Raw genomic sequence first — 20,338 nt, 5'->3', positions numbered from 1 at the left:
AGAAAACACACACACACACACACGAGCACATACACATATATACAGCGTGTGTGTGTGTGGGTGGGAGTCACTGTGTTGCTGCAAAACACACACACACACACACACACACACACACACACACACACACACACACACACACAGACACACGTGCACACATATAAAACATGTTTGTGTGTGTGTGTGTGTGGGGGGGTGGGGTCACTGTATTGCTGCAAAACACACACACACACATACAGACAGACTTAAGCAGACAGACAGACTTAAGCACACAGACATGTGCGCACACACACAGCCAAACAGACACACACACACACACACACACAAACACAAACAAACAGACACACACACACAGAGCCAAACAGACACACACACAGAGCCAAACAGACACACACACAGAGCCAAACAGACACACACACAGAGCCAAACAGACACACACAGAGCCAAACAGACAGACACACACACACAGAGCCAAACAGACAGACACACACACACACAGACACACACAGAGCCAAACAGACACACACAGAGCCAAACAGACAGACACACACACACAGAGCCAAACAGACAGACACACACACACACACAGACACACACACAGCCAAACAGACACACACACACACACACACAGTCAGACAGACACACACACACAGCCAAACAGACAGACACACACACACACACAGAGCCAAACAGACAGACACACACACACACAGCCAAACACAGAGACACACAGCCAAACACAGACACACACGCACGTACAGAGCCAAACACAGACACACACACAGCCAAACACAGACACACACACACAGCCAAACACAGACACACACACACAGCCAAACACAGACACACACACACAGCCAAACACAGACACACACACACACACACACACACAGCCAAACACAGACACACACACACACAGCCAAACACAGACACACACACACAGCCAAACACAGACACACACACACAGCCAAACACAGACACACACACACAGCCAAACACAGACACACACACACACAGCCAAACACAGACACACACACACAGCCAAACACAAACACACACCTACAGCCAAACACAGACACACACACACACACAGCCAAACACAAACACACACCTACAGCCAAACACAGACACACACACACACAGCCAAACACAGACACACAGCCAAACAGACAGACACACACACACACTCACATACAGCAAAACAGACACACACACACACACACAGACACAGCCAAACAGACACACACACAGACACAGCCAAACAGACACACACACAGACAAACAGCCAAACAGACACACACACAGACAAACAGCCAAACAGACACACACACAGCCAAACAGACACACACACAGACAAACAGACACACACACAGACACACAGACACACACACAGACACACACACAGACACACACACAGACACACACACAGACACACACACAGACACACACACACAGCCAAACAGACACACACACACAGCCAAACAGACACACAGCCAAACATACAAACACACACACACAGCCAAAAAGACACACACACACACACACACACACACACACACACAGCCACACACAGCCAAACAGACACACACACACACACCATTCTGTTTAAATAGTATAAAAATACAGTTACATATTGAACCTGTAATAACAAGGAACTCATTCAGATCTAATTCAGACTCATTCAGAGTGTGTGTGTGTGTGTGTGTGTCATGGGGGGCATGGATTTGTTCAAACAAACAAGAAGACTCTGTGTGTGTGTGTGTGTGTGTGTGTGTGTGTGTGTGTGTGATTATCTGCCTATAACCATGAACACAGTCAGGATCATCTGATCAGCTAAAAAGAAAGAGATGGTGTGAGGGAGAACTGAGCTCCACATTAATGACCTTTTTCATTCTCTACACTGCTGGAGTTTCTGCTGCTATATTACAGTTTAATACGCGTTAGTGCTCACGTTACAGTTTTACCTCTGGACTGTTACAAAGCACTGAATCTCAAACTCCTTCCATAAATGTTAAATAAACATCTACAAGGAAAAATTCACCATATCATCGATAACATGCCCTTTTTTAAACATCTGTTTGTGCCAAGTGTCTGCCATACAAGTCCCTGAAAATGAGCTGTTACTATAGGAACAATGCCATAGTATATTTATATACGCTACTGTGTAAGTTGTTACTATAGAAACTATATCATATTAGAACGACTGCATTAATATAAACCTGTGATTTGCAGCTGCACTACTGTCAGAGCTGCTGTTACAGAATCTAAACTAATCAACACCTTCTGACCAATCAGAACCCAGAATTCAACAGCACTGGGTGTAAGGATAGCATACACAACATACACAAATTCACACGTGAGAGCTCAACATCACATGTTTTTCTCTTTTCTCTAGTCACACGGATATGCTCCTTACTTTCAATTTTCTTGGTTTAGAACATTTCAAAATGAGCTCAGTGCTTAAAGTTTAACCCCAAATGCCAAAATAAAGGATGTACAGAATTTATTAAGCTGCATTGATCTAATTCTGTAGACTGTTTTTCTCTTTGTACTTTGGTGCATGTTTATGAATAACAGTGTGTCATACAGAGCCAGAAACCACATTAGCAAGTCTGTTTGAGACACTGAGACATGCTAAACTGAAGGCTATAAGAGTAACTTGGTAGCTAAATTAGCATCAAAGTGCCAGTATACCAAAAAAAAAAAAAAGAAAAAAAAAGCAAGCTTCACAAAGAGAAAACATCGCAGCTGACACAGAACACAGTATAACAGATAAAATAACTCTGCTGAAAGTGTTGATTTAAAGGTGGTTCTTACCGGTGGTGTTTTTTGGGTGGAGGCAGTGGAGGTCTGGGCTCACTGCTGCTGCTGTCAGATTTCATCTCGCCTTCGTTCTCACTGGGACTGTTGTTTCTCTCATCAGTGCCAGGCGTAGAGTCACACTTGTCCTTCCATTCTCTTTCTGTTTTATTCTCCTCCTCCTCCTCCTCCTCCTCCCTTTTCTCCTCCTCAGCTCGAGGCTCTGAGCTCCACAAGCTGCTCAGCACTGTGGAGAAAAGTTATTAAAAGTTAATCAGTGCTGCAATATAAATCACACTACATTTCTAAACTTACCATGTTAAAGGTACTACATGTACCCTCATACACACATATACACCCCATGAGCATTTTTACCTGGACAGGAGGAGTGGGCGTCACCCTGAGACAGTTTTAGGGGCGGAGTCACGTGGAAGTTAAGCTCAGGAAGAGGAGACAAACTGGACGTGCCGAGTTTTGGAGAACGTGAGCTTCTTTTAGGCGGAATGGGTGGGCTTGCTTTGGTCTGCTTGGACAGGCCTGTGGACACTGGGGTTGTTCCCATGACGACAGGGGAAGATGGCCAGTTGAAGACAGGGCTGGAGGGGTCATCAGGGGTCCTGGGGCTGAAACGGAGCCACTGAGTGCTAACGGCAGAATCGGGGCTGCTCAGGTAAAAGGTGCAGTTGTTCTTCTCCGTGTGGGCGGCCATGACAGTGATGGTCGCCCTTTGACCTTCCCCATCGTCGTTGACCTCGGTGATGACCTCAGCATTTCGGCGAGGACGGCATTTCCGCTTTGAGCTCTCAGCATAGACTGGCTCTGACTGAATCGTGGCCAGGCCAGTCAGCGAGTCTGTACTGCTGCAATGTGAAAACAAATCCGACAGACTGGCATTATTAAGGGATTCCGGGGTTGCCGCGGGTGATGAAAAAACACTGAGTATCTCTGTGGATGCACCATTAACAGTCCCGTTTATGCTTCCTGTAGCTGTGTTTGTTTTCACCTGCACTTCCTGTTTATGATTATGTAAAAGTGAATCACAGGAAGTGATGTAAGTGCACTTGGGTGTTTTGGCCAACTGTGGACTTAAGTTCTCTTTTAGACCAATAGGATTGCGGCATTCCTCCTGCACGATAAACACACAGCCTGTGGTGGGCGGGGCTTTAGGAGACACAGGAGTCCTGCTGGAATAATCCAGCTTTGTGGAAATGCCATTCTGCTGCACCACATCCTTCAGAGCTTTACTGCAGCCGTTACTGTCGATGTAATGAGATGACAGATCCAGAATGTTCTTCAGTCCAGTCGGGCTCTTATGGGCCTTCAGAAAAATAAACGAATGAACAAATAAACGAAACAAACAAAAAAAAGAATAAAACAGCTTTGTCATACATTTCAAGAAAGTTTTTCACAAAGTGTGCAAGAACTAAAACAGGATGAACAATTAACAATAAAGCACTTACTATCAACACTTCTTTCAAAATATTACATTTTATTCAGTAAATAATCTAATATTTATATACTAAATACTATCATCATTCAGCAGAAAATTAAAGACATCCATCAATAAATTAATGTGTTTTGTGCATAATAATAATAATAATAATAATAATAATAATAATAATAATAAGTTTTATTTAAACATAGCTCCTTTCCACAAGCTCAAGGACACTTTACACACCATCTACATTTAAAAGGACAAAGTACATTAATATACATTTTTACAATGGGGAATAAAACATCAATGAGTAATAGACAGATAGTGATGAGTAAAGATGTTTTAAAGATACAAATAGAGGAGTGATCACGGAGGCTCTGAGGTAGAGAGTTCCACAGTTTAGGTGCAACTACACTGAAGGAACTCCCACCGAAAGTGGATAGACGAAATCTAGGGACAGACAACAATTTGGAATCAGAAGAAGGAAGAGTGCGTGCTGGTGTGTACAGAAGCAGCAGATCACATATATAACGAAGTGCCAGATCATTGAGACCTTTGGATGTCAGGAGAAGAATTTTAAACTTAATATGGCATGAGACAGGCAGCCAGTGAAGACTAAACAAGATGGGAGTAAAGTGTGCAGAACGCTTGGTGTTAGTGAGAACTCTAGCTGCAGAGTTTTGGATGTATTATAATCGGGCAGTAGTTTTAGCTGGTAGGCCAGTAAAGAGGGAGTTACAGTAGTCGAGACGTGATGATATGAAAGCATGACCTAGTGATTTTGCTTGCTTCCCAGTTTGGTCAGATTTCCATCAATACTGACACAAATGTCAAAATTTCTTATAAGTGTTTGTGGCCAAGAAATCATGATCTCCGCATAAAGAATTTATGCGGAGCCAAGAATTTATGTGGCCAAGAAATCATGATTTGTCCGCATAAAGAATTTCAGTGCAAAAAAAAAGTAGTTGTTAGCAAATATAAACTAACCATATTAAAATGTGCTGTGTGTAACATTTAAAAGTGTTTCTAGATACAGGAATTTGATGAAGAGACCTGGAGGAAAATATTTCCTAAACACACGTCTGCTGGTAAACAGGTACTTAATCTCAAATTTATTAAAAGGATCTAACACCAGTCTGACCACTAAAACAACTGACGGGTGAAGTGAATAATATTGATTATCTCATTAAAGTGGCACCTGTCAAGGAGCAGGATATATTAGGCAGCAGGTTAATGGTCAGTTCTCGAGGTTGATGTGTGGTAAGACGGAAAAATAGGTAAGCGTAAGGATCTGAACGACTGTGACAAGGGCTAAATTGTGATGGCTAGACGACTGGGTCTAAGCATCTCCAAAATGGCAGGTCTTGTGGGGTTTTCCTGGAATGCAGTAGTTAGTACCTACCAAAAGTGGTATTTTTGGTACCAGGTGAACCGGTGACAGGGTCATGGATGCCCAAGGCTCATCGAGTCCAGGTATTCATGTGGATGTTACTTTGACACATACCATATACCTAAACATTGTTGCAGACCAAGTACATCCCTTCATGGCAACGGGATTCCCGGTCATGTGCCCTGACACACTGCAAAAATTGTTCAGGAATAGTTTTAGGAACATGCCAGAGAGTTCAAGGTGTGGACTTCACCTCCAAATTCCCCACACCTCAACGCCTCTGTGGGATGCGCTGGACAAACAAGTCCGATCCATGGAGGATCCACCTCGAAACTTACAGGACTTAAAGGATCTGCTGCTAACATCTTGGTGCCAGATATGACAGCACATCTTCAGAGGTCTTGTGGAGTCCATGCCTCGACGGTTCAGAGCTATTTTGGCAGCAAAAGGGAGATCTACACAATATGGCTTTAATGTCATGGCTGATCAGTGAATGTTTAAATGCCAATCACATAAGGGCACATTTTTCATTCCGTTTGGGATTGGGTAAAGAAATTTAATATATTTTTAGTTTTCCTTTCTAATATAATATTCAAGTTTTAATGAATCATTGTATATACTGTTTAATATACCATTTTAATTGTGCCCTAAATTATGATACAGTGCCCTCCACTAATATTGGCACCCTTGGTAAATATGAGCAAAGAAGGCTGTGAAATGATTTTTTTTTTTTTTGTCTTTATTGTTTAACCTTTTGATATATTGTTTAAAAAAAATTCACAAACATACTCTGCTCTCATGAAGATCAATTGCAAACAAAACACAGGTTTATCACAAAAAATTTTTCGTAAAATATAGGTGTGCAACAATTATTGGTACCCTATGAAGTCGTATGAGAAAACTATATCTGAAGTATATTCGCTTATATTTAAAAAATTTTTAGTACACCTGGGTGACTAGGAACAGGAAATTGTTCAACCATGACTTTCACAGGGGTATAATTATGAGGTAACACATAGGCCAAATTCCCTTAGTCATTCATAACAGTGGGTTAGACCAAGGAATATAGCTGTGATGTGCAGCAAAAGGTTGTTGAGCTTCACAAAATGGGAAGTGGCTAGAAGAAAATAGCAAAAGCATTGACAATGCCCATTTCCACCATCAGGGCAATAATTAAGAGGATGGTTCGAGTGGCCACAGCTGGAGAATTGCAAAAGTTAGTTGCGTCTTGGGGTCAGAAAGTCTCCGCAACTATACTCCGAAGTCACCTACATCACCACAAGTTGTTTGGTTAGGGTTTCAAGAAAAAATCCTCTACTCTCATCCAAAAACAAACTCAAACATCTTCAGTTTGCCAGACACTACTGGAACTTCAAATGGCATCGGGTTCTATGGTCAGATGAAACCAAAATAGAGCTTTGGCAATAATCACCAGAGGTGGTTTTGGCACACACCGAGAGATAGCCGTATAAAAAAGTACCTCATGCCCACGGTTAAATATGGTGGTGATGACATTCCTCTTTGAGATTTTATTTATAAAATGATGTTCATCCAGTAATCAAATTATATTTACTGTATTACTTACACTAATCATGAAGCCATCAGTTTTTGAGTACATATTGTTCATTTCATATCTGGACCCATTAAGCATTGTCCTCTAGTCTGTACACGGCCCCTTAATACTTTTTAAAAATCCTGTACACTATCTGAAATTAGCCCCGCCCTAACACAGCGGTCAGATTTTCAAAACGAAATTCACAAAATGATGGTAGTTTCAATAGAGGAGATCGGGGTCAATTTAGGTGCAATTATGCTTGTGATTTTCCTGGCAACCAGAAGTGAGACTGAACATTAAACTGCTTCTTTAATATATTTCCACAGAGATCCACATATACAGTGTATAACTGAAAGCAGAGTTCCAATTCGACATTTAATGAACTTTTAGTGTGACTGGTGAGTTTTCTCTCAAATACCTGCTGTGCGTTCATGGTAAACTCTGCTGCCATCTCAGTGGTGTCCAAATTCATCATGGTGGGCTTGACCGCAATAGTGGGCTTGATATAGGGCGAAACTGAGGTGCCTTCATCCTCCTCTTGGTCCCCGCACAAGCTCTTCCTGCCTTTAGCGTTGGCGTGGGCACTACGTGGGTGGAAGCAGTTCTTACAGGATCCCGGTTTCCACACGTGCTCTGCAAACTCACTGCACGCTGACATTTTATGCAACGAGCTTCCTGGGCAGGATGTAGCTCCAGGTTACACGTGGCTGAAGCCAGTGGAGCAGACAGAAGGTTGACTGGTCATGCTGCGTATAAGTGTGTGACCTCAGACACCTGAGAGGAAATAAAATAAAAGCAGGAAATTCAACCTGATTCTACACATAGCAACAAAATCTGAACATAGTAGCTGTTAATAATAGAGCTGCAACCAAACACAACAGATATTATTAGTAGAGTGTGTGACTTGTGAGGGAGCATTTAAAAACTCACATGACTAAAGTTATACTCTAAACACCCAAAGCAGCAGCACAAAGCCTGTTTTGTTCTCAAAGAGCCACTGAACAGAGGCAAGATTTTTCATTTCATCCATTTATTATGATGCAGGAAAGACTTACTGAGACCAGCGTGATAAAATTAAATCATTAACAATAACAGAAATGATTATATCAGAAAGTAGAAACAATTCATTATTTTAATGAATAATAACATCCAAAACAAATGTACACTAAAATCGGAATCTCGAATAAAAGGTACAGCCATTATAAAATCCAAATTTATTCTAGGGTCTAATAAGATTGAATTAAACATGTTAAAAATACATCATTTTTTAAATTGATGTATGTTTAAAACAGTGCTTTGCTTGAAAACAATAAATATTACAAAAGCGCTAACAAATTTTTTGAGAATAAATTTAGGGATAAAATTAATGAACGGTCCTTAATCACCTGGATGTGCATCAGCAAACGCTGGGCAGATTAAGAACTGGTGTTAGTGCCTGATGTGCTGCTAATGTAGATCACTGCGTGCTTTTTAAAAATAGCGATGGTAAAGGAGGACGACATGATGGATGAAATTCGTTCATTTTCCAGGGTCTGCTATTTAAGAATATTTGAATAGACCAAAATATACATATATTTTTTTTACATGTTGATGCATTTTTGCTGGACCGGCCTAGAAGAGGCATTTTTGCTGACTGACTGACTGACCCCCAGTTTACAGTGTTGGAATGTGCATACGTGAGGAGTTTAGCTTCACTTAAAAACTGGGAATATGTGGATGGTCAGAATTAAGAGAACACGTTACGTACAGTTATTGTAAAAAAATATTAAGAGTCTCATCGAAATGTGACTTCATTAATTACTAGTTTGAATTTTGAGGTTTGAATGAGTACGATCAATTGGCGTAGTAGTAACGTGATCCAGTTACTTTAGATAATTTCGTGAGGACGTTAGCACTGACGGGACGAAATAACTATAGTATTAAACTAACGTGATTAAAGCAGTGAGGCGGTAAGTTTCATGGCCTCACTAACCCAGTCACCTGGGTTTGATCCTGGGGTGAGTGATTTCATTCAGGACTTTTAAACTACGTGATTAAATGGTAATGGTTAATGGTCTGCACTTATATAGCGCTTTTATCCAAAGCGCTTTACACTGTGTCTCAGTCACCCATTCACACACCCACACACTCACACACCAATGGTAGCAGAGCTGCCATGCAATGTGCTAACTTGCCATCGGGAGCAACTCGGGGTTCCGCGTCCTGCCCAAGGACACTTTGTAATCCATTCACGTGGAACGGATGTACACAACTGAATTAAGTAAATTCAGTGGGGTTTCTTTCCCCAGTGCAATTTCAATCTTGCTGTCTTACCAACACCTACCTAATATTGTGTAGGTCCCTTTTGTGCTGCCAAAACAGCTCTGACTCGTCGAGGCGTGGACTCCACAAGACCTTTGAAGCTGTGCTGTGGGATATGGCACCAAAACGTTAGCAACAGATCCTTTAAGTCTGACACCTTTATAACCAGCATTAACGTTTAGCTCTTCGGGCTAATCTTCGCTCCCCAAGCGCATCAGTGAGCCTTGTGCATCCATGACCGTGTCGCTGGTTCACTGGTTGTCCTTCCTTAGACCTCTTTTGATAGGTACTAACCACTGCATACTGGGAACACCCCACAAGACCTGCCGTTTTGGAGATCCTCCGACCCAGTCGTCTAGCCATCACAATTTGTCCCTTGTCAAAGTAGCTCAGATCCTTACACTTGTCCATTTTTCCTGCTTCCAACACATCAACTTTGAGAACTGACTGTTCACTTGCTGCCTAATAAATCTCACCCCTTGACAGGTGTCACTGTAACGAGATAATCAATAAGATTCACTTCACTCGTCGGTGGATTTAATGCACGCTAACCAGAGGATAGCGTGCTCGTACTTCCAGGTTGACTGTGTTCATGCTAAAATTTTAATATATGAAGATTCGATTTCTAGACTTTACGTGGTGGAACAAGTAGAAACAATTTAAAAATCAGTCAACATTTTATTTTTTAAGAATAAGTTTTAGATATGAAAAAAAAAAAAAAACAAAACCCAACAACAATAATTTCCTTATTTTAGTCCATGCCGAGGAAAACGAGCTTAACCTCCTAGCACATTTACACCAGCTGCTTGGTCCAGGCCTAGTCAGGGTGAACCTGTCCGGCATCGTTCTTCTGCTCGGTCTCGTGTTTAACGTTCGGAAGATGAGAGTCCTCGTGTTGGGGCAGGTTTTGTCTCTGAAGCACCCTAGTTCAGCGCAAACGTCAATTCCACATCCAATAAAACATTCATGAGGCGTCTCACTGGAGAACGTAGGCATGTTAGGAATGTGTGTGTGTGTGTGTGTGCGCATGTGAGGGGGTTATGGACTCACACCATGGTGAGTTTCACACCACAACGCTGAGGTACAAGGTCAAACAAACACACACACAATTCTAGTGGCTCTCATAATAAAAAGGGTTAAACACTCACACCAACACTTACACTTTTTTCCCCACTGACACACACTATGTGTGAATTCATTTAAGGTGAAACAGTGAAATTAAATTCATTTTATGTTTTATAACTGTGGTATAGTGTTGTACTGACACATCCACACAGCCCTGTGCTTTAGGAGGATAAAAAAGGACTTCACCTTTGTCCTGCTTTTAGTTTCATCACAGGAAGTCAGGTTGTTAGGCGACTCCACCCATTACACACACACACACACACACACACAGACACACACACACACAGCAACCCGATAACCAGAGAAATGCAATCGCTTGTTTGCTGTGGGGTTTCTGTCACGTGACACAGGATAACACTTTACATTCAGCTGTCTGGTTCTGGACTTTGTTTGGTGTTACCGGTATTATATTAATGCGCTTGTTCTAATAAATGATTTTTCTACTGGAACAGTTCAGCCACAGGGACTTATATAGTTGGACGCTCCACACAAGCAGATTTAAAAAGCGTGTAGTTGTTGATATTGCGGAGTTTTCTGTTTGGGTTGTTTATGTAACATTTATGGAAGGAGTCTCCAGTGTCAGTGCTTTGTACCACTCTGAGATAAATCTATAACTTCAGGTTTTCCGACATGGGAAAATCTTCAGCACAGAGGAGTTTACACTTTGGGGTTTTTTTTTTTTTTTGGTCTTATTAACTTCAAAAGAGAGGCTAGTGGAGGTATGATTATAACTATAACTGTAAACGGATAAAGGGTATGATGCGTCATTCTTCAATACATTAATAAAGAAATAAATTGTAATTGTTGGCAAATTCCTGTGGTGTAAGAAAAAAATAAACCACTTTGAAACATGCTGCTATAGGAAAGAAATATTTATTCCTGTTTTACTGCATCTGTAGTGTTTATTAACAAACAATTTCAGCATTAAAGGGATAGTTCACCCAAAAAACCCCCCAAAATTTAAGACTTTATTCACAAAATATTTCCACTTCCACAGAAACCTCCGATGCACGCTCACAAGAGAACCACAGCACGCATGCGTGTTGTGTGGACAACGTACATCGGAGATGTAGATATGTGAAGATATGTGTTGCGTCAACACGGCATGCCTGCGTCGTGGTTCTCTCGTCGACGTGCGTCAGCGATCTACGTGGAAGTGAAGATATTTCGTGAAAAAGGCTTATTTTTAGGGTTTTTTTTGCGCACACAAAGCATTGGGAATAAAATTGGGATTAAACCACTCGAGTCACATGGATTACTTTTACGATGCCTTTATGAACCTTTATTCAAACCCAGAGTTCGGGGTTCAAATCCCGGCCCCGACCCCACCCCGTGCTCCGGGAGTTTCCTCCGAGTACTCTGTTTTCCTCCCCCAGTCCAAAGACACGCATTGTAGGCTGACTGGCCTTTCCAAATTGTCCGTAATATGTTCACACACGTGTGAATGTGTGTGATTGGCACCCCCTCCAGGGTGTCCCCCGCCTCGTCTCCCGAGTTCCCTGAGCGACCCTGTTAGGAAAAGTGGCATGGAAAACGGATGGATGGAAATGAATACCAACAATATTGAACAGCTTGTTTTCACAATATTTTCTCCATGGTATTCTTAGTCCCTGACTTAATGAACTCCCACGAGGATGTGTTTTAAACCGCGACTCTGAAGCACTTCTATAACTCTGTCTGGATAAGGGCGTCTGCTAAATAAGCAATTTAAACTCAACAGGATAATCCATATATACAAGTGGAGTGGATCCATGCAAATTATATGATCTGCAGTCGAGGTTTAAATAGATTTAGTCGTCTCATGTGTAAATGTGCACACACACACACACACACACACCCTCAGGAGCAGATTACAAACGTTTTTCTGAATTTATTTAACGGAATTTCAATGAACAAATTTCTTGTGCAAATGCTCGTACCAAAAGATCGGTTCATTGATAAACGAGGCCCAATGTTTCAGTCGAGACAAAAAAAAAAAAAAAAAAAAACTAGCACAGCAGTGTTCGAGTGCTGCTGAGCCAAAAAAAAAAAAAAAAACTAGCGTGCTAATTGGTTTAGCTCTGGTAAGCAATACCGTGTACTTCTGTGAACGTTTGATAACCATCATCCATGATAAAGATGAGAACATGCTCAGAGCAGCAGCACAGGTAGCAATATAACACGTTTACCGCAGTACCGGATTAAGGAGTTTACAGCACAGTCGTGGCCCTGTGCCGAGAAACAGAGCTGCTGAACAGGGATTCAGGGCGAGTCCAGAGGGAGGGGGTGTGAAATTTTTGGGGAGTCGCAGTCAGACACAAAAGGGAAGAGAACCACTGGAGTAGGGAATGCGATCGGGTGAAAACGATTAGACAGCAATAGACAAAAATGCATTTTGATCTGTATTTTGAAAAAGCCGACAGTGAGGTAACTGTCCAGTCATACACCGTGACTAAGCATGAAACTGTAACTAGTACACAAACAGTCTTTACTGTCCGAAAAGTCATTCACTAATTATGTTTTCAGAAAAAAACTGACACCTGATGATCAATATTATAGTGTCAAGGCTTGAAACTGCAACCATTTTGGTCGCATATGCTCCCGAAATTTTATCTGAGCGACCTTAAAATATACCTGGGAGCATTTGTGTGAGTGAAAATAATTGTTCTGGTGCGACCCGTTTTCATTTCTCTACAAAACGTTCACTAATTACTGCACAGTGTGTGCCTGCTGAGAGCCGATAGTGACCGGCCCACTGTTCTATCCAACGTTACACAACCAATTAAACTTCATCTTTACATTCTTAACTTTAATGCAGATTTTAGATTGGTTAATATTAGCAGTCAATCACTCCCTTTCACTGCGCTCCGTCGTCACGTGACGGGGAGATAACTAGCGTGCTGAAGAGAGAAGATGAAAAGAACACGGAGAGATTTCTTTTATATTTCTTTTGTATATACACACACACACACACACACACACACACACACACACACATACATATATATAATGTGCATATATATGTATATATAAGAGATGCACCGGTTAATCGGCCGATAGTTTAAAAACATCCGGAGATCAGGGCCGATTATATCCTGTCAATCAAGAGAGGGCGGGAAAACACATCGATTTCGTGCTGTGTAAAGATGATGTCTCTTGTGTGGAATGACGACAAAACTGCAGTTTGTAAGCTCTGCACTGCTAAAATTTTACACCGGAAGTGAGCAGCAGCGAAGCGGAAGTTTCGGCGTTGAGTCTAATTCCCCCAGACCCGCCCCCCCTCCGCACTGCCCGCTTGACCCTCGCACTGAATTAAAGTGCCAGTACACCGTTGAAAGATTTAAATGAAGATGAGTTGACAAAAAAAGTATATTTTATTTATTTATATTTATATATATGTATATACCTCACAAACAAATATATATTTGCAGTGTATTTCATATCCACTTAACGTTAATATATAAATAAGTTGATATTATATATTACCAGTTTGATGTTTATGATGAAGTAGAAATGCTTTTGTTTGTGGAGAGCGAATGTGAGACTAACAGGAGGTTTTTTAGAATTCAGTCAATGTTAATATGAATTAATAATATTCAATAAGTTAATAATCTTACTTCAGAATTTAGTTAATGTGTTAATGTTAATGTAATGTGTTTTCTGTTGATGAGACCAGTTACTGTGAAACAACTTGCTGAAATGGAGAGAATAAAGTTTTTATTTGCATTTCTTTCAAAATTTTTTTTATGAATTATTATTAATTTATAAGAAGGCAGAAAAGGCAGAACTATCGGTATCGGCCGATATCACTCTGAATAATCGGTTATCGTATCGGCTGAGAAATTTAGTATCAGTGCATCTCTAATACACACACACACACACACAAAATATATTAAACATTGTGATTTGAATGATGATGATTGTTTTTGAAACAATTATATACAGTTTATATTTCAGTCATATTATCTACTCCATTCTAAAAACCCACATCAATATTGCATCATGTGCATCATGCACAGTGAAAATATCTTCACGTATTTAACACTCCCTTCAGGATTTTGTGATCACAGAAATTAATGCAAAAATCAAGGAGACTCCGAAATATTCGCAGGAGCTTGCAAGTTTTCAAAATTACGGCAGATTTTCAGCAGATTTGGGCCAAGACGCGTCATGTGACGTCATCACAACGCACATTCAACTAAAGCGCTCTTCGATTCACGTGCGTAGAACATGAGTACAGATAAAAGGTCTCGTTTGCCAGCAAACATTACTGCGAAAGACCGTGCACAACTACTTTGAGCAAGTGCGATTTCTCCCATTCAAGTAGTTCAGCAAACTGCATCGCAAATTTAGAAAAAAAGACGCAGCAAAATCAAGCATTTTTGGCCACAACAATCACATAAGAACTCAGCGAAATCCTGTATGGACTACTTTAAGATACTGTATTATAGTATCAGATAAACTAATTTATGTAAAATATAATCCTGCATTACATCCTAAGTTGTAATTGCGTCATTTTTGACCTTGGCACATTTGCCAGACGAAGTGGGAAAATGGACACCCCGTGTTCGTATCTTGTTAGTAACAAGCTAGACAGCTAACTGGGATGACTGAAACGTTTCTTCTTCGTCAAACAGTGAACAATATGCAAACAATGTTTTTCTTTAGAAATATATCTTCTTTAAATATCCTTTATTTAAAGAAGGGATATTTGCTATACATGGTGCTGTACCTATTTTTGCATTACATTTTCCAGCTACAAAATCCATTATAAAATATAAAAATCTGTATAAACAAATCGCGTAATCTCCCAATTGCGTTATTTAAGAACAAAAAAAATTAAATCGTAATCGAGATTCATTCATAAAGTTGAAAAAAATAATAAAATCACAATTTTTTTTTTTTTTTTTGCAATATTGCCCAGCCCTACTGCATTATTATATAAAGTTCGGTTAAAGCGTGTCCTGTTCATAAGGAAATCTGTCCCTGAGGGCTGAGACAGTGTTTGTTCAGGAGACGGAGAGGAATGCAGCTGAACATCCTGACGTTAAGACTCCAGGCTCACAGGTCCAACACGTCAATAACCAACAAGACGAGACAAAGACTTGGCTTAAGTTACGGCGTCAGAGTGGGTTTCACTTAACCAATCACCAAGGTTGTGTGTGCGTATACACAGTAACAGCCAGGACCGATGTGTAATCACCTGTCATTTTAGTCAACACTCATTATTTAATTCACTAAACACACTTCTGCTCTTAACTCCTACAATATAGTGATGATGTGCAGCTTTAGTCTGGAATCATCTGCACATCAGCATCCTACAGAGCCACACCTCAAACACAGCATAATCAAATCATTACAGAGCTGTATCCAAACCAAAAACAGACTTTATTTTATATAAACCACTGATTCCAAACGTTTCAGTTATATAGATTTATAGCGTATAATGCATATACAGCTATATTCATTGTTAAGCGAGTGTAGCGAGAGCTTAATACTGTAATTGCACACATCATTATTCAGGCGTCAGGCGTAACTACTGCCTTAAGCACTATTCAGAAGTTGCACGAGAGTTACATATAAGGGGTGGAGGAGTTTGTCTAAGATAGAGGCGCGTCTCAATTCTGACCTTGAACTCCTTGAACTGTCAGACAGTTTGATGTAACCACAAAATGTCACGCTGAAATGTATGTTTTAGGAGGTATATATGCTGAAAATACTGTGGAATGCCATTCGAGACCAATATTAAATGCATAAATATGACGCAATTAATTAATTAGTCACCTTTAAAGTCCATGAAAAGGAGGACATCAGAGGAGTACACATCTTAATCATTGATTAATTCAACGACTGATTTTGTTTCCTGATAAAATTATGAAGGGAGCTGCAAGCAGAGCAGATGAGTGCTGGGTCAGCTTATCTTTCAAACTGGGTGCATGTTTATCATTACAGGAGAGGGATTTTGAGTTTAAAAATAAATAAATAAATAAACTGGCATTATTTTATTAATTCAACAAATCAAATGGCAAATAAAAAGTGCTATAAAATAGCCTATATGAAATGTACAAATAATAAATGCAGACATTATACATTTACTATAAAAAAATGAAAGGAAAATGAAAAGAAAACGCTTGTTCTAGACACGGTGGAAAAACCCAGTCTCCGATACACCTACTCAGTGAAAGTCTGGCAATCTTGGAGACATGAACAATACACAGGTGATTTTAACAGCCCCAAAAGACCCAAAAACCTAAGCAGCTGCATAACCTGTGTCTGAATATGAGGAATTTTTCCTGCATTAATATTGACGCCAAGTCTTTGGATTTAAGTCAACAACTATGAATAGGAATAGTAAATGACTCGTGTATATATATATTTTTTCATTATACTATAGAAACTGCTCCAGTGTTCAAGAAAAGAAAGCTAAATTCTCATTTCCTGCATTTATTCAGTGTGTAACCCAGTCTCTCTTGACGCCATACGTACAAAATCAAACTTCTAGTGTTCGTCTCAGTCGTGTAGGTGATTTTAATATCCTGTAGTAAAGCTTCTCCGAGTCACACCCCTTTAGTTATTACTTATTTTATTGATTACTTAACTGACTAAAGGTCATGGGGCTAACTCCATGACATCATCTCTGTGCAACACTAAACAAATACTGGCATTAATAATCCATATTTTGGGCATTATTAGCTAGCTAGCTAGCAGTTTCTGCTAAACTGCTGTACTAAAATGTATCAAAGAATAGGGTATGGAGTCATTTTGTTGCCAGGAACAAAAAACTAACATTACTAAAACAAATTACGATCATTGTTTTTGTTTTAAATAGCTAAATTAACAATGTGGTCCAAGAAAAAAAAAAACAACAACAACTGGATTAACAAATATGTCAAATGTGTCACTGCTAATCCTCATGCTAATTAGAGCGGTTCTCAAAAAGGCTTCTTTGGGTTCCTGAGCAGCTCTAGTTGAAAAAGGGTAGAGAAAAAGAAAAGATGACACACTTCTGCATCATTTCCTTTATAGACAATAACCGGCATGGTTCCTGCAGGAACAGGAACTCATCCAGGAACTGAAGCTCTGCTTTAGGCCAGTTCCTCAACTCTGCAGTTTCATAATGTCACTGCTAACACACACAGTTACACCTGATAAATGCACTACATCAAATCTCCAACTTCCTTCCTTCACAGTGCTGACAAAAAAGGGAACCATTTTAGCATCCAGCTCCCTACTCAGGGACACTACACAGGCTGTGTACAAACACAGTCACTGGTAAAATATTGGCTCCTACACCCTATATAGTGCACTATACAGTACATATGGTATGAAGTAAAAGCTCTAATCCAGTATGGAGCTATGCAAGACATAAATTCCTCCTTCAAATCAAGTTTGTGATATGATCAAATTGGTTCTTTAACGTGTCTAGTACACTTTATAACTGATATTTGGGATTAGGTACTCCTCATACAAGAACACTATATAAAAGGTGTAAATGTATGCAGGTTCAATATGCAGACACTCGACACTCAGCTTCCTGGAAAGTTTCCTCCATGCGGTGTGAGATAATGTGAGATAATGTGAGATAATGTGAGATAATGGATCCTACACCGTATGTACTGCACTGGATGTCATTTGAGATTCCGTTTCCTACATTAATGCACATGTTCAACAGGGAACCAGGCGATTTTCAGCTTCCTACTCCACCTCGAAGAAGTTTACTGAGTAGGGCATGTGAATGAAAGCACCCCTACACTATATTTAACCCATGTGGCCCAATCCATTTCATTATCAACTTTAATCAATTTATAAACTCGAACAGAAAAACACGTTTTGCTCAAAGAGCACTTCATAACTCAAAAGGAATGTTAATGAGACGTGGTTTAACGTGAAATTTCCCCGTATGTGGTTAAAAAAAACCACCCCAAAAATCTACACCCGTTTGAGAGAGAAAAAACAACAACACCAAAAACAACAACACCAAAAACAACAACAAAAACCACCGCAAACGCGCGTGACAGGTTTTAGGGGTGTTATTTTGATGGTAGACATTAAACAGCCAGGCTTTACCTCAGTTAAACAGCGCGGGTCTCTCCACACCCCTCACAGCCTCCACCGGATTTCCGTTACAATTTAAATCCTTAACGGTTATTTTTCTGTTTCGGGTTTAAAAATCCTCACGCGACAGGTTGCAGCGGGAGAGAACATGTGAAGCACGCGAGTCCTCTGATGTGTTACAGTCTCCGCAGGATCAGTCAGACTGAAGAGACCGCGAGCAAAGGGGCGGGGCCAAGAGGGAAGGGGTGTGGCTAACTAATCCGCAGGAGGGACATGTTGCCAGATTGGAGCTGATATTTTCTCAATTCCCTAATTCACTATATATCTATATCTTTCTATCCATCTATCTATCTGTATATCAGTTTTGTCACACACACAGACACACACACTTGTGTGTGCTTGGTGAATGTATATATACTTAGCAAAAAAAGGCCCTTTTTCAGGAGACTGTATTTTAAAGATAATTTTGTACAATCCAAATAAGCTTTACAGATCTTTATTGGAAAGGGTTTAAACGATGCTTGTTCAATGAACCATAAGCCATTATTGCACATGCACCTGTTGAACAGTCCTTAAAACACTAACAGTTTAGAGGCGCTAGGCGATTAAGGTCACGGTTACAATAACTTAGGACACTAAAGAGACCTTTCTACTGTCTCTGAAAAACACCAGAAGATAGATGCCTAGGGTTCCTGCACACCTGCGTGAACATGCCATAGACCTGCTGCAGGGAGGCATGAGGACTGCAGATGTGGCCAGAGCAATAAACTGCAATGTCTGTAATGTAAGACGCCTAAGACGGTGCTACAGGGAGAGAGGAAGGACAGCTGATCATCCTCGCAGTGGAAAATTACATGTAACTGTGTGTCTCCAAAGACATGATCCAGAACTTGCAGCAGATGCCTTGGTGGAAGAGTGCAGTAACATCTCACAGCAAGAACTGACCAATCTGGTACAGTCCATGAGGAGGAGATGCACTGTTGTACTTAAAGCAGCTGGTGACCACCAGATACTGACTGTAACTTTTAATATTGACCCCAACCCCCCCCCCCCCCCCCTTTTTTTCAGGGATTCATTATTCCATTTTTGTTTGTCAAACGGCTGTGGAACTTGTTCAATTTATGTCTCAGTTGTTGAATGTTTTTATGTTAATACATATATTTACACATGTTACGAAATTTGCTAGAAATAAAAACAGTTGAATGTGAGAGGATGTTTTTTTTTTTTTTTGCTCAGTATATATTACACACACATACTCACCAAGCATAGCTGAGTATGCACCATATGTACCATTTTGTTATAGAATTATGACTTTTTTCTGGATATATTGTTACCTGCCTGTGATAATTACTAACAGATTTATTTAGTAGCCTAATTTAAAACACAGTGACTCTGATGAATGAATCAACACTGTAAATCCATCAAGCAGAACCGCACATTCATGTTAATGCTCATGTTAATGTTCATGTCAGTTACATCCCTAGTAGATATATTATACAATGAAATAGTACAGTACAGTAGTATAATAATGTGTAGTATAGAACAGGTTATAGTATAATACAGTAGCTATAGTGTAATACAGTAAAGTATGAGAGGTCCAGAAATTATACATGATATAGTAGGTGGCACAGTGGCATACTGGGTAGCACTGCCAACTCACAGCTCCAGGGTCCTGTGTTCAACCCTGAGCTCAGGATGCTGT

The 20,338-nt window shown here is 40.3% G+C and overlaps 1 protein-coding gene across 4 annotated transcripts in view; it reads right to left on the bottom strand.

Moving 5' to 3' along the window:
* LOC128622469 (inactive tyrosine-protein kinase PRAG1) overlaps positions 1-18,847 on the bottom strand; it is a 28,906-nt gene extending 10,059 nt beyond the window's left edge. For 3 of the 4 annotated variants that reach the window (XR_008388409.1, XR_008388408.1, XM_053649004.1), the window contains exons 1-4: positions 18,649-18,847; positions 7,595-7,950; positions 3,172-4,114; positions 2,815-3,043 (exon numbers count right to left, since the gene is read on the bottom strand). Coding sequence is in view for 2 of the 4 variants with exons in the window: in XM_053649004.1 (XP_053504979.1) it covers positions 2,815-3,043; positions 3,172-4,114; positions 7,595-7,834 (1,412 nt within the window). In the remaining 2 variants the exon portion in view is untranslated. Of the gene's footprint in view, positions 1-2,814; positions 3,044-3,171; positions 4,115-7,594; positions 7,951-9,499; positions 9,584-18,648 lie in introns of all 4 variants that reach the window. The other variant, XM_053649005.1, reaches the window with a different exon arrangement.
* Positions 18,848-20,338: the final 1,491 nt, after the last annotated feature.

This window comes from Ictalurus furcatus, chromosome 18, assembly GCF_023375685.1.
Source record: "Ictalurus furcatus strain D&B chromosome 18, Billie_1.0, whole genome shotgun sequence".
NCBI classification, from domain to species: Eukaryota; Metazoa; Chordata; class Actinopteri; order Siluriformes; family Ictaluridae; genus Ictalurus; species Ictalurus furcatus.
This window is presented reverse-complemented; position numbering and strand designations above follow the sequence as displayed.